The sequence below is a fragment of the Gasterosteus aculeatus genome, chromosome 4, assembly GCF_964276395.1.
Source record: "Gasterosteus aculeatus chromosome 4, fGasAcu3.hap1.1, whole genome shotgun sequence".
Lineage (NCBI taxonomy): Eukaryota > Metazoa > Chordata > Actinopteri > Perciformes > Gasterosteidae > Gasterosteus > Gasterosteus aculeatus.
In genome coordinates, this window is record NC_135691.1 from 2,289,657 (window position 1) to 2,313,030 (window position 23,374).

The window sequence follows — 23,374 nt, forward strand, 5'->3', positions numbered from 1 at the left end:
CGGGAAACGTGGAGGCTTTGATACAAAGAAATATAATAAACAGAGGAAATTAGAAACAAGGCAGACCTTTTTGGGTCAGGGCTAACACACAGAGGCATGCCAGCCAGGAGGGCTCTGCGTCCGCCGAGCGGACTGGAGATGGAAATGTATACAATGGGGAGCTCTCAGTCGTCGGCTCGGGGCTAAATCCCATTAGACTCGCTCGCCTTTTTGGGACACACAAACAAATGCCCTCTCCCACAATCTGCCCGCGTTACACTGCACATCTGTCACTTTCTCTGTTCCATGTGACATGAGGTGAAGCACAAGGGAGAGGACACGACGGCCACATCCGGGTCGCCGCTCATCTTGAGCGGTCTTGAAGAAAGGAAAAGTTGGAGGAGTCAAGGAAAATGTGCCAGCGGAGGAATTTAGAAATAAAAGACTCACGTTTCTTCTGGATTTACAGCAAATTGAAGTCTTCTACACTCCTTGTGATGCCTGATGAGTTCTTATCATTGCATCACGGACAGAAGGTTGAGCTTTACTAACTTCAGCTTACACACGCTGTTATATCAGAGAGCCGTTCTATGAATATTAAAGCCTTCTGCTTAAGTGATTGATGATTGCCCCTGGCTGCACTTGGCTTTGAAACCAGAGCCCCCTGGTGGTGCCCCCCGGAGCCACAGTCAGTCAGGCAGCTGCCCCTTGGACGCTTGTTAAAGCCACGCGGGGAAATGTCTCAGGTATGGACAAGACACTGTTAGTCTTTTAATGGAATCGTCCGTCCATGGAATCCCTATTCTGCTTCTCCTCTTCGGCTTTGCATTATGAAGCCTCATGTTTAAGCATTTCAACCTCCAGAAACACCAATCATCTGCACACTACAGGCGCTGTGTGGTTCTTATTCAGTCCCTGGATTGTAGTGGCCTCTGACTCAGAAAGCCCATAATTGTGTCCTTTTTTTACAGCTATATATACGTTAACATATATTTAGCATATAAGAAATGCTTCATGTCCACATCCTCAACAGGAAATGGAAATTAAACAAAAGTTAAATTTCAAACAGCCCCTTTGAGTTTTCAATCATTCACTGGGAGATCTTGGGAGTCCAGTTTGTCATTCAGAGTGTGTGCTGAGAAGGACAGTAACAGACATGGATGATCTTGTCGGACGCATTCATCCTTTACATTTGTTTCACAGCAGAACCTCGACTTCACTTGACTTCATCTCGGGATGCCGTGTGATTAAATGAAATAAGAGGACGTGTGCAGTGCGACACGCTGGGAGGAAAACAGCATGCGTGTGGGTATATTGTGATGTTGGAATAAAGTTAATGTTGACGAAATGAATAATGACATGCAAATCACTCTTTGTTTTATATCCATTTAATGTTTCATTCTTTGGAAGGATTCTCGTGCTCCTTGAGGATAGAGCAGCATTGCATAGGCCCGTCGCTGTGTGGAGATTAAAGCATCTGAGTTGGAGCATGTGAGCCAGAGCCAGTCAAGCCGGTTTTCTGCAATTTGGGTAACATAACCTTTTTTTTGTTTCTCAAACTGTCAGAATTTATTTTAAAAAATGAATCGCAGCAAGATTCTATATATTAATGATCTAAGCAGGAGTAATGATTTAAGCCTGACAACAGCTGATTGCTGTGTGACAGGAGTGAAAAGAAAGCTAATAAAAAAGGCACGAGGTGCTTGCAGAAAGAAAAAAAAAGCCTCATCTATAATTCAAAGGATGAATGTGCTGCCACGGAAAACCGGTTTGTTGTGTAACTCCCCTTGAGGATCAGATCCCATGATCAAAATCTTACTATTCACAAATAACAGGAACATCTCCACACACTATTTAGTATTTCCTCCCTTGTTTCTTCATCTTTGTTCTATCTTCATCCCTCGTGCTTTCCATTAAAGTCTCTCTTTCTCCCACAGAGACTTTGACATCTCCTTTTTCCTCGTCCAAGTGAATTGCCTGGTCACTGGTCTGCAGTTGTGTCCATGAACCTCCTCTGGGAAAGAACTACTCCTCCCTCAGCAGCGCATGTTCGGCACTGTTCGGCTGCAACGCTTGTGCAACTTCTTTTTCTTCTTCATTTGACTAAGAACCCGACAGCACGTATGACTCCCCCGAGCGATAAGTCCCATAGTAGAAATGCGTTCTGCTTGCCAGGTGTAACACCACAATAGATTTGTATTTCTGGAACGGCGCATGGTTCTCCATCAGACCCCGAATATTTCTGTAAACACAAAAGGATCCTTGTGCTCCATCGCAAGCGTCTCGATTGTAACACCAGAACCGTGTGACGCAGATCATTAATCTCTATGCATATGGGGCGGATTTCATTTGTGTACGCGAATGGAACGCCCTGTCAGGCAAAATTGTACCACGGGGATCAACGGTGAGAGGCCGCCCAAGTTGTTTGACAGAAAGTGATGAATGAATGAGATGCAGATTGGAAAATGGTGGCAGAAAGATTGTGTTTTCATTTTCACAGGGAGAACAAAAGCACCGGCTTAATGTTTCGAATCAACTTACAAAATGAATGAAAAATGGCACAAAGCGCTTCATGTGGAGAAGTAAGAACCAGCAGTAAATCCAGGCGCCTGCTGTGGGTTGTGTTACCGTATGCCAAATGTTTTGATGGAATTCTGTTACTTAGTAAAATGATGGCAATTTCAATCATCACCAAGATTAGCAACTCTACTTGAGGAATTTTTGGACTGGATTTCATTGGTCAAGAGTCTTTTTTTTTTACCAGCCGTATGAATAAAATGCTGGAAAAGCTACGATTCAACATTCAAGCAGATTATAGCTGTTATTCTTAGACATTTCTTCTTTCCGTCTTATTTTTCAACAAGTTTTTCAAAATGTACGTTGATTTGTTGGAGGAAGCTCCATCATGTTTTTAGTTGTCAACATTACTTTAAGCTGATCAGTATTTCGCAGGGTTCTTTTTTCGTCAAGCATTGAGATCCCCCCCCAGCAGAAAGCTCAGCTCCCTACAGGATGCTTTGCACTTCAGAGGAACGTCAATCATGTGTGTCGCATAAAAATAGTCCTAGGACATTAAATCGATAATGAAACCATATAGAAAGTGATGATATTTGGGGAGCTTAAAACGGTTTGGCCCTTTGATGTCTCAATGTATGTATCAATGTTGATGATTGTTTTCATACTGTTAGATTGTCATTAATCAAAGATCAGTATATTTATTCATTCATGTTGCTTTTTATTTTAGTTTTATATTCCTGGTGAAATGTATGAAATATAGCATTGTTCTTTATCTGGTGCAGTATCATTACATACATACATTACATATACATGTAATCATATCTTTACGCGTGGTAAATAAATAAATACAAAATAAGATGTATTTATTCATGTATTAATTCATCTCCCTATTAGAAGTGTATTAACAGAGCGGTGGAGGGCGACACATTTGACCTGAAACCCCTATTTTTTTAAAATAATTTACTTGTTATAGGGAATATATTTTGTCCATATTTGTTACATTGCAGCGTAAAAACCTTATTTTGAAAACCGGACGTAGTGACGCGTGTATCGCTCAGCTAGCTTCACCAAGTCAATCACCGTCATATAAAGGATCTTTTATATATATATATAGTTGATGTGTTGGAAACGTTTTCCATCGGATAACGAAACCCAAACAATTAAATAAATATTAGCAACACGCTTCGTTTTTTCTCATGAAAACCTGTTAATTATCTCGTAAAAAACAACGCTTCATTTCTCAATGCAACGACATAATTGAGTCGGAGTCTCGAGAAAACGATATCAACCATATGGAAGTGCGCTTCCTCGGACCACACGAGTCATAACGCATCTGGGCCTGAGCTTTATTGCGTCATTAATGTGTCGTCAGGCTGCGCTTGATGGTTGAATTCATGTCCATCTGCCGCTTACACCGCGCGGCCATAAATAGTGAGGCGTTTGCATCCATCACGTAAACGAGAGCATTTACCCCCCCCCCCCTTTCCTCTGCCGTCACGTCGCGTCAGGGTTCAGCGTTTGGCACAGTGGCTGTAGATGATGTGGAGAAGGAGAGCTGCTGTCCGTGGTGCTGATGGGGGAGGGGGGGAGGGGGACCGACGCTCTCGCGCTCCGTGGAGCCGCTTCTGCGCATGTTGCATGACAGGTAGCACGCAAAAAGCCTCCATCTTGGGCTTACCCGAGCTGAGGCAAAAAAAAGGGCATAAGCCACGCACGCACACACACACACACATACACACCGATTCCAAAATAACAACAAACCGGGCGCGTCGGTGAATAACGAGAAATTGGCAATTTGCCGAGATGTAACTTTTCCAACAGATTGATTCCACGAATTGCTTGAGCGGAAGGAGCGCAGCGCAGGATGGGAGAGAAAGACCCCGACTGGTCTGATAACGGCTGTTTGCACTGAAAGCCTCAGCGGCTGTGGTTTCCTCGGGGATTGACAGGTGACCGATTTAAACGGTAAGTGGCGGCCTGGATGCGTGCTGACCGACTTTCGTGTTGTTTATGTGTGTAACGTGCGTAATGCGATGCGTAAAAGATGCCCGCGTAAATATGGCATCTTCTTCTTCTGCCGCCCCCCACCGCTCTCCTCGTCCGTCATGGTGGTCGTTGAATCCCTCTCTTCTCCTGCTGTTCCAGTGTCAGCCCCCCTGTCACTCACTTTTCTGGTGTTTTTGGGGAGAGCCAAAGCGACGAGCAGCCACAGGTTGTGTGGGTTCCCCGGAAAGTCCGCGCGTGCACGGGGGCTCTCGCATTGTTATGCGTTTGCATTTTTTTTTTTTTTGCATAGCACAGGCCTTTCCTAGAACAGAGCCCAATCATCTGTATCACACTATTTAAATAACTGGTGAATCATGAATGTGAATTACATCAAATAACAAAGCTTGATTGTATTATTGTTGATAATGACTTATAAATCACAATCACCCATTTGGTTATCATCTTCTTTCATGACATGATTATGGTATTCTGAGGGAAATGAACAGCCTGTCTAAGTGACGTGGGGAGGATTTCCGCGTTGACCTTGGACCCGTTGGCGGACCATCTGATCCTGGCCGAGTCACAGTCGGACACTTTGTGACAAAGCCGCACAGTTTTAACATCGGTGAATCACAGCAGGGGTCGTGTTCCTCAGCGGTGACACAGTTGACACAGACGGTGTGCCGAGGTCAATTTCTAGACTTGGTTGAACCCACATTTCTCTGCACAGAAATCTGTTTGGCATGGAAGTGCATGATGGACCTTTTTACCCCTTAAAAAGTGCACTTACACACACAAACACACACACAGCAAAGTGCACCGGATCAACAACGTAGAACAAGTCATTCATATTTGCTCCTTTGCATAGATCCACAGATTGCATAGAAACGCCTCTTTAACCTGCTCACATATGAAAGACAGATGTAACCTTGGACATGTGACACTGCTTTCTTATTGACAAAGTACAAAGCAAAACAAAACAGTGTGCGGTTTGTTCATGCCAGTGGTCATAAGGAGAATTGTGATAGGAAATACTGTAGGTCACATAAAAAGGGCTTTCTTGGTTGCTCAGTTTAATATTCCTCGGCATCCAGCTGCTGCTATCTGATATGTGTGGGTTTCCACTTTCTCCTCCGAGGTGGCACAACCCCACATGCAGCTAAGCTTTGCACGTAGGGAAGCGAGATGTTTGCATGGGCAGCCTGATCTCCAAAACCTGTTCGTAAAAATGTATACGAAAATCTTGAACATACAAATTCGTAGTGATACATACGAAATAAATAGGGACTGCAACTGATGACGTCACCCTATTCAAAGTGAACGGGGACCTGCGCCCCGTAAACACACTTCGTGAAGTCTAACCATGTGAAATAAACGTGTTATGATTGCATTTTTAACGAGAAATCAATGTTAACTTGTAAGAATAGAATACTAACCCTAACCCCCTCAAAAGACCCAACATGGTGGAGAGACGTTCACTCAAGAATCCAACATGGTCCGCCATGTTGTTCACTCAAGGGGCGTGGTTAACCACCGCCAGTTCCTATGTATCACTACAAATTTGTATGTTCAAGATTGTCGTACACATTTTTACGAACAGGTTTTGGAGATCACGTTGGCATGGGACAAAAAGTAGCCTAGCTCGATTCTGACTGGAGAAGACCGGGAGAAGGGGGGGAGGAGGGGGGCAGTGACTTTCTGGGCCCAGGCGGTAGGGAAGTGAAGGAAAGCGGCTCCGTCTAGACAATAAAGTGCTTCAGTTAATACACGTTGGCTGTTGGCTTAGCTTGTGGTGTCGGTGTCCCACACAATGAAAGGGCAACGGTTTTCCTAGACAGGGGGATGAATCACACTGGTGCTACCAGCTGATTAATGGGCTCTTATCAGGAAGCACACGAGTGCACTGTGCACGGAAGCGTCCATGGATCCTTATGTTTTGACTTCTTCTAACAAAGAGATTTATGACAAACAGCACCATATGATCTCCTACCTTTTTGTGTTTGTTGTGTGAGAATGGATCACACTATAAAACCACGGCTATCGTCGATCAAACCAAATGATATACTTGAAGATTGGGATGAACGAGAGAAAAGAAGATTCTTCAGCTGCATGAAGATGCAGCTTTATTAATTCATAGATGCATCCTCGAGACTGAAGCAAAGGGTATCTCAGGGTCACACTCAACTGACTGTTGTTGAAGTGCATTACTCCAGCGGATTGGATTCATGCTTGGTCTTGTATTTGTATGTATGTAATTGATTAAACCCTGTCTGATTGATCCTTTACAATTTACTGCAATGTGACATGCACCCTGAGTAAATGGAAATGCATCATGTCAAGAGAGCAACAAGAAAAGTCCCGGTGCTCAGAAATGAGATTAAAGCCCCGCAAGCCTTTTACTCCCACTGAGGACAAAGGTTTAGAAGCACAGTCTTATTAAATTGCACGACCTTGTGCCTGAGTCTTCTACATGCTTTTTTGTCCTCCACAGGCTCACATCACACCAGAATGGTCCCGAAGAAGCTCGCCGTCTTCCTGCTGGTCCTCTCTCTTTGTCTGGAGGGAGGATCGGCCAAAGAGAAAGGAACAAAGAAGGGGAAGAAAAAAGGCAAGCAGGTGTATTGTCCATCGTAAGTATGCGTTAAACAACCACATTGGCTGTCTTACAACACGATATGCTTCATGCATCCTAGACATACAACTATCTTCATTGGCTTAGTGATACGCTCAGAGACTAACAATGTGACCTCGATGTGTGAAATTGATGAAGTTTCCCATTTATTACCTCGTTCAGCTGCGTCGAGAACAGGAGGATCGTCTGCAATGATATCCCGAGAAACCACACAAACCGTAGGCTTCCATTGACGCCAAATAACCCCAAATTGACAAAAAATAATTCATATAAATATTCAAATCTTGGCTGAATTCCTGCCAGCTCACCTCATGTGAATGGAAAAAGGTTATACGGTTACCAATACGCTTTATGATACTATCAACTTTTTATGATAATCCAATGCAGTTTGGAGAAAAAACCCCAAGGAGTTTCATTAGTGTGCAGCACAAATGTTTTATTTTTACTTATTGTATACTGGGGTTACATGGCATGTATTGGGTTTAAACTGGAAAGTTGAGGCTTTTGTGGATCCCGTTTCCCCAATTTTATTCATGGTATCCATTTCACGTAGTGAGATATTTATTGATATGTTAGCTGTAGGATAATGAAAGCCTCATTGATCCCCCAGACTTTGACCTATATAGTCAAAGGACACATACTAGCTCAGTATATTTTGGAAATTGAGGGGTTTCCAAGGATTTTCCTTCAAAAAGCACAGAACACGAATACATGATGGTTTCTATACGGGTTAAAGCATAACCTCGTTATCTTTATATACTTTCCAGTCTTCATCCACAAGTTCCCGTTTGACCAGATCTCATCATCTGCCTCACTGCAGAGCAATTGGAGTATGATATTAACCTGTCCACAGTCAACCAGGAACCATTTGCTGGCTTATTTGACTGCTTCAGACAGATAGAAATGGGACTTGTCAGTTACATTCTCAGCCCGACAACCGAACGCACATCAATATGACCCAACGTGCCGTTTGGACTGTCCATTGTCGCTGTGTAGAGGAGAGCCGCACAACGCTTCTTCCTTAAACGGTAACAAATGGCTCGACAATGAAAGGTTCTCGAAGGGGCCGTTTGATGTAGTCCCGGTATTGGCACGTGTAAGCCGTATGACATATTTTGAGTTTAGTGCCACGGATGCCTTCGTGGATCAAGGGAACCACTTGGTTCCAGTTTAGCTGTTGTGCTTGAGGTTGTCAAAGAGCTCTGTGGAAAGAGGGGGGAAAAACGAGGTTTAGGGGATGGGAATTAAGGGTTTCACTTTGATCAGAGGAACCGCAGAACATACACACACTGCGCGGCATTCCTGTGAAGCACTTATCACGCACTGAGGATGACTCATCCTCAGTGCGTGATAAGGTTTACATAATGACATGTAAAGTGCTTTGAGAAGGGGAAATTCTTTGGCAGGAGAATCACTGCCACCCACGAGGAGGCTTTTTTTGTGCTTTCTCTCCTGCAGGATCGTGTTCTCCCCTTTGCTTCTTTCAGTTTCCATCAGTCAACCTCAGAAAGGAAATTATGTTTTGTCGAAGGTGTCTGAAAGAAACCGTGTTATGTTGTGGCAGTAATTTACAGGGTTTTTTGGTTGCTGTTCAAGTTCAACAGGAAAATCTGACTTTGGTTTAAATGAAAAGTGGAGCTGTGCACTCTTTGCCATCCACGTTGCTGATTCATTATTTACTGGGTTTCAGAAGGTAAATAGAGTTAAGTTGAGAAAAGGAATAGGAATAAACATTTAACCAATCATTAATTACCTTGTGATATTGCGGCATCATGTCGACTTCCTCAGTCAACATTTACTTACAAATTAATCAACTGGTAGCTCAGTAAAGGCTATAGTTTGACTATACAGAGGTGTGTGTGTGTGCATCTGCCAGGAATTTGCCCTGCAAATGTAATCGTGGCTGCAGTTCCCCCTCTGTGGTCTTTGTTTGCAGACAGCTGTCACCGGAGGATCTGGCCCGAGTCCCTGAGAATTCCACCAGTAACATCTTGAACAGGTTACTGATCACCTACGATCCCCGAATAAGGCCCAACTTCAAAGGCAAGCCTCATTTCCTGGTCATCTGTCTCCGTCTATTTTTAATTTATATCTTTGCCGCAGTGCTGTCATGCTAATTAAAGAAACAAGTATACTGTAAATACCTTTAGTTTTCTCCCATGAACACAGACAAGCTCTCGATAAATGTGCTTGAGACATCAGTAAAAATGTATTTCCTTTCATGCAACACTTTGTTGCATATTTAGCGTGCATTACAACTCTGGTTGGCTTCTTTCCGCAAAAGCAGTTCATGGTGGTGTTGATTGACACATACAGGCTGGTATGGGAAGAGCAAAGATGTGACCTACGGCATAGTCTCGAATCGAATTCTGGATATTATATTGAGCTACTGTTACCTCAAATGTCAAGCCTCTACATTCTGTCACTGTTTCTTTCACTTTTTACTGCGTATTATCTTGCAAGTACCCATCTTTAAAGTGTTTACAGTGTAGGTGTCACACTGTAGTGGCCTTCAGTCTCAAAGGGATGGCCATAAAAATAACGTGGCGGGCGATCGACGATATCTGCGTCTGACTGATGGTCTTCTGCAGTCTTCAGGTAGTTTCCACCCTCTGGCCCTTGGCAGCAGAGGCGGTGGATGTTTTATGTATTATGAGCAGAACCAGCTCCTTTACTGAATGCCTGCCTCCGCTCCAGCAGCCAAACATCTGCTCCTGATTCCAGGTCGGGCTGAAAGTTCCCCCTCCATTAACATCCATGTCATAATCCTCCAAACTACATCCTGGACTGAGGCTTGTGAACTGCTTTGCCCAGGCCCATAAAAAGTGAGAGCTTCTTTTATGGGCCCTGCAGAGAACGTTTAGCTCACGGCAGAAGTGTTTGTTGGTTTGCTTGGTTGCATCGACGCGTGGAAGTTGTGAGCTATAAGCCACCTCTGGAGAGGGGGGGGGGGGTCCTTTGTTCTCCAGGGCAGCATGGATGAGGGGGCCCAGCATAGTGACACTTAGTAAAATATACTTCACCCCCCACTCTCTTTGACTGTAAATACAAAATGCTTCTTTCCTCTCCCGAAATCCAGGAATTCCCGTGGAGGACAGAGTGAACATTTTCATCAACAGCTTTGGCTCCATTCAAGAAACAACTATGGTAAGAATCTGCTTAAGTTCACTATTGATATTCAATACGTCTGCCAGTCAGATGCGGTGGACGGAGGATAAACACTGGTAAGTTTTCAGAGGGATGCATGAGCATGTTTGCAGGATGGGAACAGACCGTCTAGCAGCACATCGTCATGGAGGCCTGTTCGCTCCACGCTTCATTTATCTGATGGCTTAATTGCTGATAAAGAAGTGCAGTTTGAATTCAAGTGAACAGATCGTCCTGTGTCGAATCTTGATTGCCGAGGAAACAATAAAGGGAAGATTCTTATAGGTTTCTAATGAGCTTGGCTTACCAGCGTACTTTAATTTAAATTGCTGGGAGGAGCAAATAAATAAGTTTCTTTCTCAGTAAATACGTCCAATAATGTGACACAGTAATTTAAATGAATGCAGGGCATTGTGACCGAATTCCCAATTTGGCGTTGTTCTGTCTCACCTGACCGTCTCCTAATGCAGCTTCACATTTTCACTTATCTTTCCCTTAACATGTTGTCTCATTAAGGCAGTTTTGGGGCAAGTTTTTTCAACAGAAAATGACCTGAACTAGCTACTTTATAACCACATTTCCTTTGTTTGCAAGTGCTGTCGAATGTGACCATGCCCACAATTTGCAAGCTGCTCAAATAAAAGATTTAAAGGTGAAATAATAGAAAAGGCATCCAAGTCTTAAAGACTGGCCAGGCAACATTATTACCAGGTTTATCATGCAGACGCATGCATGGTGTGGCAGCTGAGGTACAGTATGTGACATTTTCCTCAGAAACATGTTTTTTGTGTGGACAATCCAATATTAGTCGTGGAAAATACTTCCTTCTTCACTGGAAAGCGAGATTTCAGACCTCAGAGTCCTGTTGCAGATGTGAACAGTGTCTCAGTGCCTCGTATCATGACGCTGTGAACAAAAGCCTTGGATCTTATACGCTGAAATTGGAGCTGCATGAACACAGTCACTGGAGATATTTCTTCTGGCCGCAGTGTCTCCTTGTTAAATATTGCAGTGGAGAGTTTCTCCACAGGAACAATCACCAGCAAAATCCATGAAACTCAAGAGTATTAAGCATTAGAGTGTGCTAATGGTGGGCGAAAAGCACGACGATGGGAGTAAACACAAAACGTGAAAAGAAAACGCAATCGAGAAGAATGGTCCGATGGAGAATGAAGGATCAGAAAGGAGGTGACATGAAGGCTCGAGGTGGAAAACCATGAGCTCTATTAAAGTATATTGGGTCGAGGGGATAAAACAAGACGAAGAAGGCTGGAAAGAGAAGCCAGCTTAAGGAAAAAGGTTATATCGAGAAGGAACAAACCAAGAGCACGGTGGACTCACAGATGGCAAATCTACACTCCCTCTTCCTCCCGGACGGCAAATGAAAGACAGAGAGAAAGTGACAGTTGGGAAGATTCAGAATGAATCCAGGAGGAGCAAGAAGAGGCATCTGGTCACCTCTCCCCCTTCATTCATCACTCTGTCATCATTCACACCTCCGTGTCCACCGTAACTAAACTATATATGTTCCCTTGTGCTTATATTCATCAGTTGGGACTCATTTCAGGTTGAAAGGAGAAATAAATGTGTCTTTTGCTGCCTCACAGCCTGGGTTTTCCTCCCTGATGGAGGTGAGCGGTTTTCTTCAATCTCAATGCCGTGCAGGCAGCTGTGAGCTGGAGAGAAGATTTATCCCCCCCGTCCGGTTGTCAGGGAGGTGAAGGTGTGGGAATCGGCTGCATCTCTGTCAGACAGCGAAGAGCCAGCAGAGGCTGCTTGTGCCGCCGCTGGAGGACGAGTCCAAAGAACAATTTGACCACTGCTCCTTCCCCCCAAAAATCTTTGCTGGCACGGAAAAAGAGCCCATTGTGGTTCATGGGTTAATATACAAATCATCCTAAGACCTCTGTGTATAAACTGGTGTTAGTTGGTCTATTTTGAATTCACAAACAGCAGAGAAGAAGGAAACCTGGTTCCGCATACAGCCGTCTCCTGGGTGGTGGTCCTGTGTTTGTGTTCACAATGACCCAATCAGAATGTGGTTGCAGTATGCATATGCATTTAGTTTGAGAGGGGATTTTACATTCTTATTTTTTATGCACTTATTTCTTTCACCAGACATCGTTACGTAACTTACGGTAACCAAGCAACAAATATTTTAAAGCAACCAGAGCTATTTTATTGCATTTTATTGTTTAGTACGTGTGCTGTGCGATTCCAAGGGATGAACTGAAGTTTGACTCTAGTATTATTCACCAAAGGAGTGAGTACAGCTGTTTTTTTGTGGTCTTTATTTGACCATCTGTCATCCGTCTTCACCCTCAGCATTCATAGTCCTTCCCAGCAGCTGGTCCCACAGCAGCTTGAGGCATTAAAGCACAAACACAAGCGTCCGACAGCCTCGCCGGGTGAGACGTTCCCACCAACAAACATGCGAACATTTCACCAATTAGCTCTCCAATGAGGCTGTGTCCCATGTTGCTGTATCGATAACCTTTGACCCCTGGAAGGAGTTTTCTCCGTGTTTACTCCAGCAGCGGTAAAATATCCCTCAGCACTTTGAAGTTATTCACCAGATGTCGAAGAGGTAGAAAATGGATCTTGTCGATAGAGTGTTTTAAACACCTGGAGCACGTCTGCTTGTCTGCTGTGCAGGATTACAGGGTCAACATCTTCCTGCGGCAGCGATGGAACGACCCCAGGCTGAAGCTGCCGACGGACTTCAAGTCCGATTCTCTCACCGTCGATCCGAAGATGTTCAAGTGTCTGTGGAAACCCGACCTGTTCTTCGCCAACGAGAAGAGCGCCAACTTTCACGACGTCACGCAGGAGAACATTCTCCTCTTCATTTTCCGCAATGGAGACGTCCTCATCAGCATGAGGTGAGAACAGATGCTGGAAGCGAGCAAACACACTGACTCAGTCTTCCGTGGAAGACGGAATCAAATAGCATCTATTGCACGTACTCATTGATTTTACTCCCCGGGCCGCTGTGGCGAGCGACACAGAGCACCACCCCCTCCTCCCCAATCCACATATTAGTCCCGAGTTTAAATGTATTATTGCAGATGTTGTACCTGGGAAAATAACTCAGACTTTAATCAAAGGTTTTTTTTCATCAACCCGTCCTGAGCGCCGCCATTTAAACTGAAAAAGAAATGAGCAAAATTAATTCATTGACTACCAAGCTTCCCTAATGCAGCTTTAAATACCCGACGTATAAGACTAAACAAACATCATGTGATTTAAGGCCTAGTTGTACAAATTCGTGGAGGCTCTATCGTGATTATACAATAATTGGTAATTGGTGTTTTTAATGCCCTGCATACCTGCATTGACTTTTTCATTCCTCACGACTCGGTCCCCTTATTTTCTAGGATTCTCTGTGGAGAATCATTGAGGCTGCGGGAGCGACATTTGGAAAAGATGAGACGTCGTCTAATCGTTCAAGGGGCTCAATGTGAACTAGTCGCGGCTCGAGCTGCAATGTGCTTTGTTGGGTTTGACAAGATAATCCCCGCGGTTATGCCTGCAATTTGGAGTGTGACATATTTGGTTTATCCCACCAAAATGCACCATAAGGATAAAACCTTAAAATCATTGAAGGTAACACAAGTGTGCTCTGGTTTGTGGGAAGAGGAGGGTTGCAAAAGCGCCTCGTGTTGAACAAAAAAACGAATTTCGTCGTCTCCCCGCAGGTTGTCGGTCACCCTTTCCTGCCCTCTGGATCTCACGTTGTTCCCCATGGACACACAGAGGTGTAAGATGCAACTTGAAAGCTGTGAGTCTATAAAACACTCATCACGAACCACATATGTGTTTTGTAAATGTGATTTCAGTCGATCTTCTTGTTTTTAATTGAGAGATACAGTATTTTTGAGGTATGCATATATGATATTTTTGGCTAAATGAAAGCTTTTTGCTTGAGTTTAGGAGCCAACTTCGGTGGCAAACACGTTGAATAAATCATCATGTTTGAAGGTTTATGTGAAAATCGCACAGCTAATTGAGCTTGACGGTGGTTATTGCATCTTCAGAGACTTGAACCAAGAAAATATTATATTGTGGCCGTATGCCGTAGGCTGAATATTTAAATATGAGTTTTGTGTAAGCAGTAGTGTGGTTTCAACATTGTGCTTGTGTTTTGGTGCATCCCTCTCATCCAGTTGGCTACACGACAGACGACCTGCAGTTTATGTGGCAAACAGGCGACCCGGTGCAGATGGACGCCATCGCTCTGCCACAGTTTGACATCAGACAAGAGGACATTGATTATGGAAACTGCACAAAGTTCTATTCAGGAACAGGTATCGCCGCCGTCCAGATCTCCGACATATTTTTAAGAGGAAGCTACAAAAACGCGCATTGATCAGATAATACGCATTTATATATTTTATAAATATTGTATATTGTCTTAAAATCTTAGTTAAGTTGTGTTGGTGTCAGTGTAAGTGTACAGCAAATGGAAATGTAATATAATATAAGCGTTTCCATCAACCAGTCTTTTGAAGCAAACGGGGTTCTGACATCACGGCCGTTTCTTTAATTGATTTTTCTTCTCCTGGTTTATGAACTGAACTACACTGTCGTTGTTTGATTTAGGTTCCTAGTCTAAACAATCCGGTGAGGGTTACGAGTAATATTCATTAAAGAAAGTAGAGACTCTCATTTACAATAGACATTTTTATTCAATTTGGGGATTTAGTTCAATCGTTTTTTTTTAATGATTTTAGGGAGACTCTCAGGCTTCATGCGACAATATTCAACGGATCCTTCAAACGGGAAGGAAATGTCATTCCGCAGTCTTCACACAACAATGCACAATGCAGGATTTTTTTTTTTTTTTCCGAAAAAGCAGTAAGCTGTTTGAGTGCAGCGGGGTTAAATCATCCATTCAGTGTCACCCTCCAAAATGCATTGTGAATATCTTTGTGTTTATTAGTTTGGACTGTCTCTGTTGGCCCTATACTGCATTTTATTTTAACACCAACGATAATATGAATAATACGAAATAATATGAATAGTTGAAGTCAGATGGATTCCACATAAACGCTTTGTGTAGGGTTTTTAAAATCAAATCGCGTGTGTCCCCAGGTAGATATTTCTAAGATGTCGGGAGCAGGTAGCTACAAAACACACACAGGCCTACTGTCGAGAGAGGTTCATGGTAGTGTGCCATTCGTGCGATTGGACGTTTTACGATGAAATGGAAAGTCTCTATCGGCCAAAAGAGCCGCTATGACCTCAGTGCTCTCGCACGCTGCTGGCGATGATTCAGCCTTTTAACTGGTTGCCAGGGCAACCTGGCCAGACACAAAGATCACCTCTGTGTTTGACTGGTTCGAGCCGGCTCTGCGACACAGGCGGCCCTTATTAAGCCGTGTAAAGCTCACCCAGAGATCCCCGGGCCAGTTAAATATTACTTCAGCCTCCCGTCCCATCGGACCAACTACCCCGCCTCAAAGAGCGGGAGCACAGCGCTGCCGCGAGAGGTGTGAAGGGCATCCATGCTGGTTCCAAACAATTAAAACCATATTTCAGCGGAGATGGATCGGTTTAGAATTGAATCGTTTATGGATGGAAATGTATGGTACGAAAGATTACCTTTTGAAATCACAAACCTGTAATATCCACTTACAATAAGAAGTGGTACAGAACAGATGTAGTTCTTCATAACGGGCAATGCAGTGTTTAAGAAGTTAGATATTATGATCTTAAATTCCTTTAACTTCCTTACGGTTTTCTGTACTGTGAATGTTGCAGATATGCTTTGCTTTGTGTTGGAGTTAAAGAGTCGGATCAGATCCAGGACTTAACCTGGCTGCTATCTTTCCTCTAGATGCCTAATCCGGATTTAGAAAAATCACCGTAAGGCCATTTATCTCTCCTGCTCACTTTCAATTTCAATTTCTAAACCCAAATAACATCTTTGAAAGGACAAAGATTTACCCGTGTTGCGTTCAGGTCGTATTGTTCAAACCGAAATTACGCACAGCTGAATTGGAAAATGTTCTAAAGAGATGTTGGAAATATCTAACAGGGAAAATATGACTGGAAAAACTGGAAAAGAGCCACACAATCCAATACCAACACTAATCCAATGAATGGTTTTTATCATTTACAGGAGGAACTCTGTTTCTCACTGGAGTCATTCAAGTTCTATTTGACCGTGACGTCTTTCTTCATGCAGGCTACTACACTTGTGTAGAGGTTATCTTCACTCTGAGGCGGCAGGTTGGATTCTACATGATGGGCGTCTACGCCCCCACGCTGCTCATCGTGGTCCTCTCCTGGCTCTCCTTCTGGATCAACCCGGACGCCAGTGCCGCCAGGGTGCCTTTGGGTAAGGATGAATTCACATGACGCGTACGGCTATCTAACCAGGCTCCGGCGAGTGAAAGTGCGGGTGTCAAAAAAATAGACATCTGCGTGGAAAAGGCACACACACACACACACACACACACACCTGGACAACGTTTAATAAACCTTGGCTACTGGCTGAGTTTAAACAACGCAGGTACAGGGTTTAGCTGAAGGAGGGAAACATTTACAGGCTCTTGTGTTCCTGCCAAATGTTAATCAATGTGAGCAACGTGGGTCCCATCAGGAGACAGAAAGAAGCGGGACGCTCAGCTGACCAAAGAAGGTGCGTCTGATCCCCATTAACCCCGAGTGATGGCGCGATGTGCGGAGGCACATGAGAAGCGCTGCTGCCTCTTTTTCACACAGTCTGGTTAACTTGAAGAAGGTCCAGGTAAATTATTACACCGTTCGCCGAGCCCAGAGGGGATGTGAGAACGCTTAGGTACAGCTCGTGCTCAATTATGGTTGTTTTGATTTACACACTGAATAAATCACAGATTAGCTATCTTTTTAGTTTTCTTCCGGTTTACAGTCTCGCTTCTTGGCACAGACCGAGTTTCACCATATTGTGCCTTACCTACCTAAGTCTTCTTTGAAAGTCCTCCACCTTTCTGTGGCTCTATTCCTTCTTTAAATTTAACTGCGTATGCTATATTTCTATTTTATCAAATAACTAAACTGCACTCTTAATTATGTGTCGAGGGATATTTTGTTCCACACCAACGGCTGCAAAGTTTTGTTGCAAAAACGTCTTAAAACCGCTGCAACATTTTATCCCAAAAACTTAAAAAGAAAATACGCGAGTGTCCAATAATGACGCAGCATATTCTAATACACGGGAGGGTTACTTACCCCACGGAATGAGAACGGGCTGAATTGACGCACTTTGATAATGTTTTGATCGTTTGGTGAAAATTGTGCATTCCACCGTTTCACCTACTTTTAACTCCTACGGAACTGAACCTGTGTGTGATGTGTCAGTGTCCCCCAGAAACAGTCCCACTGGGACACCTCGGTGTGTGCAGGGCTGCGTGCATGAGATAATCTATTGCCATCCCACTCCTTTTCTTCATCCTCCCTCCAGTTGTTTATCACCATTCTCATCCCATCATCACTGCGACTCCCCCGGGGTCCCTCCTCTGACTCCTCTCTAAATGGGATCAGTCCAGGTCAGTCAACATTTAGGTGTTGTGCTCTGCTCACTCGGTGTGCGTTAGCCTTTAAGTCATTGTCTATGTGTGTGTGTGTGTTTTCTTCTACACACTGGGTGGTGTCAGCAGGTAATTTTTGCACCGCCAACTCTTTCACGTTCATCCTCCTCCATGTTTAATGGTCGGGCTTCCAGGATGACAATAGTCTGTTTAACAGTGTGTTGCAGCGGGGGAGAAGCCGTTTGATGAGAAGTCCTGAACCCTGAACGAACCCTTGACGAGTGACCAAGTTGAAAAAGTCAGTTATTATCTCTCAAAAGAATCATCACAGCAAGAAAAAAGGGAGTGAAGCCATTTATTGGTGGCTGTAATACAATCCTCAAAAAGTGGGTGTAATTATTTCTTTTGTAGCCTGAAAGCGTTTCCGCTGCGCGTTTGGAAAGCGCTAACCTGTAATCCCGTTAGCTATCAACGATAACAAAACAATAATGATAATTACTGCTATTAGAGGCTGTCTGAGTTTTTGAAGACGTCCTAACGAAAGAACAGTCGTGATGTTCATTGCAGAGCCCCTGTGTGCATGTGAGCCCTCCGCTAGGTTTGTCTCAGCAGTCGGTTCATCAAAAGCTTTTTCTCAGTGGAAACAAACGTTTAAGGCGGCACAAGCAGGGCTGTCTGGTGTAAGTGGCGTTTGATTACTGCATAGTTATACTCCCATTATGTGATTAACCGGAGCCGGGTATTGATCCTCAATACTTTCTCAGCCACAAAGGAAAACATCGTCAAGCACCACGACTTGACGTCGGCGGTGCTTCCAATTCAACTTTGTGATGCATTACATTGGAAAAGCTCAGTTGAATTCAACAAGTTGAATTATGGAAACACTCGTAATGTTGATGATCGCCAGATAGCATTAGCAATAATACACATAATTAGAAAAACATGCCCAATTTAAACGCATTCATGATCCCCTTTGCTGGCCGCCAAGTTCACCCGTCCTCCCTCTCTGCTCAGGCATCCTCTCGGTGCTCTCGCTGTCCTCCGAGTGCACCTCGCTGGCTTCGGAGCTGCCCAAAGTGTCCTACGTCAAGGCCATCGACGTCTGGCTCATCGCTTGCCTCCTGTTCGGTTTCGCCTCGCTGGTGGAGTACGCCGTGGTCCAAGTGATGCTCAACAGCCCCAAGCGCATCGAGGCGGAGAAGGCCAAGATAGCGGCCAAGGAGAAGGCTCTGGGAAAGATCCCCGCTGCCAAGAACAACGCGCTCAACGGGACGGGGGGGACGCCGCTTCATGTCAGCACCCTGCAGGTCAGGGAGTCTCGCTTTTTATGCTCAGTCCCACCAGAATGTAACAGACCTTCAGACTGATGAAGTCAGCTAAATCTGTGCTTATGTGTGTGTTTCCAAGTAACCTCTGAAACCACAGAGATGTAATCTAAAAAGAGGGAAATCCAATCATTGAAAACTGGCATTGTCTCACGTGCACGACGGGCATGCAGCATGTTGAACGGACCCCTTTAACTGTACGCCTGATTGAAACGGATTTAACTATGTTTGTTCGTACCGTATTTGGTTTCGAGGGGATTATGCTGTTCCAGTGAGGTCTGATGGGTTTTCCTGTCAAAAGCAAATCCAAATAATGACGCCCTAATGAGCTCAATGACTTCAGTGAGTTAGCATCCATAGTCTGATTAGACTCCGTTCACCCCGCAGGCCGGCAAGCACGATAATGAAACGATTTCCCTTTGCTTATGGTTTGCATGCTGTTAGTCTGCTGTGAAAGCACATGGAGGTGTGGGGGACTTATAGGAACCACATGACGCAGCACAGCATGAGTTGTGTCCGAGCTGCAGCATCAAACGGCTCCTTTATGGGATGTTCGACGCGTGTGGTGTGTTTTTTCGATTGAGTCCCAACAGCCCTAAACCGCCTCGTTTAAATGTTCCTCACAGTTTAGAGGAAACCTGCAGAGTGAGTGGATGTGACTTCTGAGACTCTATTCAACTGCAACACTTTTTTGTTTTTCTTTTGTCAACGAGTGGTGAGAGGAAGCGCAGCATTCAGCAGTATTCCAACGTATGATTGAGTCAGTTCTCACGTGAAGATCTATGCAGTTTATTCCTCAATCGAGGAATATATTAAGAAAGGACATAAGTGCACCGGGATACTTATACCGTACCCTAACCCTAACCCAGGACAGAGCGGACACATTTAGTAGATGTGAAGTGTATGGTATGTATGTTTTGCACAGCTTATGTCTGATAGAATGTTGTCTTTGTTGTAGAGGACCAACGTGTACTGCTTGAGAGTAATATTACTATTTAGCTAACTGAAATATGCACTGTATTGCTTGTCCTGTTACCTGTCTTCCTGTTTTAAGGACACATATCTTGTCAAAATTGACCAAATTGGCTTCTTTTGTTTTCAAAACTACAACCTTACTCCGCAAGGAATAATGTGTTTCTCTATTACTGTGTTCAAAACCTGCATTTTGACAATATTCTGCAAAATGGAACACTCTTTGTAAGAGTTGTAGTTGTAGTTAATCTTACTTTGGTTAGCAGAAAAGGTTCAAACGACTGATCAACCCCGTTTTCCCTCACACCTTTCTCTCGCCCCCAGGTGGCGGAGACGCGCTGCAAGAAGGTGTGCACCTCTAAATCGGACCTGCGGACCAACGACTTCAGCATCGTGGGGTCGCTGCCGCGCGACTTTGAGCTGTCAAACTTTGACTGCTACGGGAAGCCCATCAATGACGCCATTGCCCACGGCAAGTCCAAGGCCAAGCACCAAAAGAGACCCCCTCCCCCGAAGCCGGTCATCCCCTCAGCGGCCAAGAGAGTCGACCTGTACGCCCGGGCCCTCTTCCCGTTCTCCTTCCTCTTCTTCAATGTGGTTTATTGGTCCGTGTACTTGTGATTATTTAGTTGTAAAACCGACCCCACTTCACTGCCACCAGTTCGTTGTTGATCTGACTACCTTCGAGAATTCCAAAGTGAATGTGTTTACATGTTAGTCTGCTGGTTTTAGTCTCGTTATTGATCGTATTCAGGATATGGCGTTTACGTGGGATGTGAACAACCTGGCTGTTCATATCCCTGCGCATGTGATCTTTACACTGTCCAGGTTTCCGATCGTCTGCCTGCAGGTATTCTCACCATCACAGCCTCGGTGTTCTGTACCTAACACTCCCAAACTCGGAGACGGCCCGAGGGATCCCGCTTTCTATCGGAGCACTGCGGCCGTTGTGTGCAGGCTTCTGAAACACGGAGATGATGTTTACATGACAAACGGATAACAGGGATAGTCCTAAAGCCACATCCGGCCCAGGAGTGTGAAAATACATTTTAATATACCTTAACGACACAACGTATTTGCTTAGAAGAAGATAAAACAATGTATTGTTACATTTATATTTACATGAAAAAAGAAAACTTTCACAATTTGTGTATCAAATAATACTAATACTTGATATTTGTAAAACAAAAATGTAAATACAACATCTTGAAATCTATCATTTATTGATAATGGTACTTGAAAGGTTAATACAGGATTGCAACACTTTGGGGTAAGAGCTGATCAGAGGAAGCACAGATCTATAAAAGAGCATTTGTAAATATTAAATTAATTTTAACTTTGCGAAATGGGATTCTGCCCCAGAAGTTTAATCTGTTTCCATATTTATTTATGCTCCAGTGCAATTAAAGTGCATGTTAAAAAAAAAGTAAATTGCATGTATACGAAGATAAATTCTAAATATCTATATGTAAAGTATTTATTTCCTTTTTATCCTTTTTCTGATTTGCTCTTGAGAAGATAATGGGATATGTGAAAACACTGCGTTCTTGTTCAGATGGTTACGTTACACTGCCACCATTCCAACAGATTCAATGTTTGAATGTTCACCCACTCGTAGCGTGTGTAAATGGGTCACTACCGAGCTGTGACCATGTGTTTGTGATGTTTACAAATAAATGACCAAAACACTTTTCACCATTTGATGTAATTAAAATGAATTATTGAACACTGGATGCTTTTATTTTGGTGATATTAATCTATTTTACTTTATTGTATTTTCAACCCCCCCGGGTGGATTTGGGAAGAGAAAAGTCTGTGTGCATCCCCCCCCCCCGTGTTGTGCGACATGTATCCGGCACGTCGCACAACAACACAGCTGCTCCTCCACCAAGGTGTAAGCTGTCCTAATCAAGCATCCCCAGGCATCTATTATTCATGCAAACCGGCCTGGAACGCTGACCCCGGACCGTCATTTGTGAGATTTCTCATATGAAATCAGTCTCCGGCTTAATGAAGCAAGATGGATGTTGACCTTATGTTATGACAACAGGGTCATATTGATGAAGTGTGTTGCAAATTGGACCAGAGCTGCACATGTAAAAGAGCCCCGGTGCTGGGATCATTTTTCTAAATTAGAAAACAATCTTATTTCTCTTTCTCCCTCTCTCTCTATTTCGTGCTCTCTCTCTCTCTCGTCGCCATGGTTACAGTCATGGAAAAGGAGTTTTTTTCTGTCTGTACAACAGATTTTTCCTGAGAAACAAGTGCGAGTGAGACGGTAACTGTGCGCACACTCAAGTGGGAAAAGCCTCTAAAAGACTAATGAAAATATTTAGCTCTAGTTAGTTTTGAATCGTTTTATGAGTAAATTGAGCTATGACAGAATCTCTAATGAGATTCTGCATTGCAGTGCCCTCCAATGGCCAAATCTATATTTGTTTAATATTAGAGATTAGAGATGAAATGCTCTCGTGGGGTAAAATAAGCGATGCATTGCCAGTTTATGTGTAGAGTAAAATATGGCACCGCCAGAAAAAAAGGAGGTGGATTTCCACTCCAAGTTTAGGTGAAAGCTTTTCAGTTTGGTACATAAACCCCACTATAAGAAATAAAAGATACTTCATGTGGCGAGAACGTCATTTGTTTTATGAAAACCTTTTTAACATCTTGCAATTCAGCTTCAATAGTTTTCATAGACTAACAGAGCAGATGACATATTACCAATGGAGCAAGAACACTCCGTTAAGAGGTTCTAAGACTAAACCCTCGACACCAGCACATTAGCTGAACAACACAGTCCTCGTGACTCATGTGTGTGTGTGTGTGCACCCAGCACCCTGCTAGCACACCAGGGCAGTAACCTATATCACACAGGGGGCTTTCTAATCCAACATGACCTCTCGCCAGGCTGCCACCAAGAAAACCACCATGACAGTCAGCCAGTGATTGGTGGAGGAACAGTGGGGGGGCACCACAGGGCTTATTGGAAGCTTGTTTACTGTGAACAAGGCTCTCACGCATCGTCGATGTGCTTTTACAAACATTTCCTAGCTCCGAAAATACACAAAGACAGAGTAAGGAAGTTGGTTTTGTTCTTGCATCCGATGCAGCGTCATCTTCCTTTCTGTAACAGAACATGACATCGTAGGATCCGACACCACGGTGTATTTCCACCTCACAGGCTCAGTCACAGTTTGGCTAGAGAGCGTGCAGGGTGCCATTTGCTGCCAGAGGTCAACCTGTAATACAGCCGTGACTGTGCTGCATTACAGTTTGTTCTCCCCAAACCAGGGAAAAGACGG

The 23,374-nt window shown here is 43.9% G+C and overlaps 1 protein-coding gene and 1 long non-coding RNA gene across 4 annotated transcripts; both read left to right on the forward strand.

Moving 5' to 3' along the window:
- The first annotated feature begins 1,101 nt into the window (after positions 1-1,101).
- Positions 1,102-3,357, forward strand: LOC144406188 (uncharacterized). Its single transcript, XR_013467390.1, has 3 exons — positions 1,102-1,284; positions 1,390-1,509; positions 1,917-3,357. It is a non-coding gene; the product is annotated as an uncharacterized LOC144406188 (long non-coding RNA).
- A 559-nt stretch (positions 3,358-3,916) lies between these two features.
- Positions 3,917-21,790, forward strand: glrbb (glycine receptor, beta b). Of its 3 annotated transcripts, XM_078102036.1 has the most exons (11): positions 3,917-4,141; positions 4,318-4,461; positions 6,974-7,112; positions 9,051-9,157; positions 10,194-10,261; positions 12,917-13,143; positions 13,960-14,042; positions 14,428-14,568; positions 16,452-16,604; positions 18,790-19,082; positions 20,397-21,790. In XM_078102036.1, the coding sequence occupies exons 3-11, from the start codon at positions 6,991-6,993 to the stop codon at positions 20,691-20,693; spliced, it is 1,491 nt and encodes a 496-aa protein (XP_077958162.1). In that variant the 5' UTR covers positions 3,917-4,141; positions 4,318-4,461; positions 6,974-6,990; the 3' UTR covers positions 20,694-21,790. The 3 variants fall into 3 exon arrangements, with proteins under 3 accessions (XP_077958162.1, XP_040030351.2, XP_040030352.1); XM_040174417.2 differs by having other exon boundaries at positions 4,098-4,461; XM_040174418.2 differs by lacking the exon at positions 3,917-4,141 and having other exon boundaries at positions 4,369-4,461; positions 9,051-9,939.
- The last annotated feature ends 1,584 nt before the right edge of the window (positions 21,791-23,374 follow it).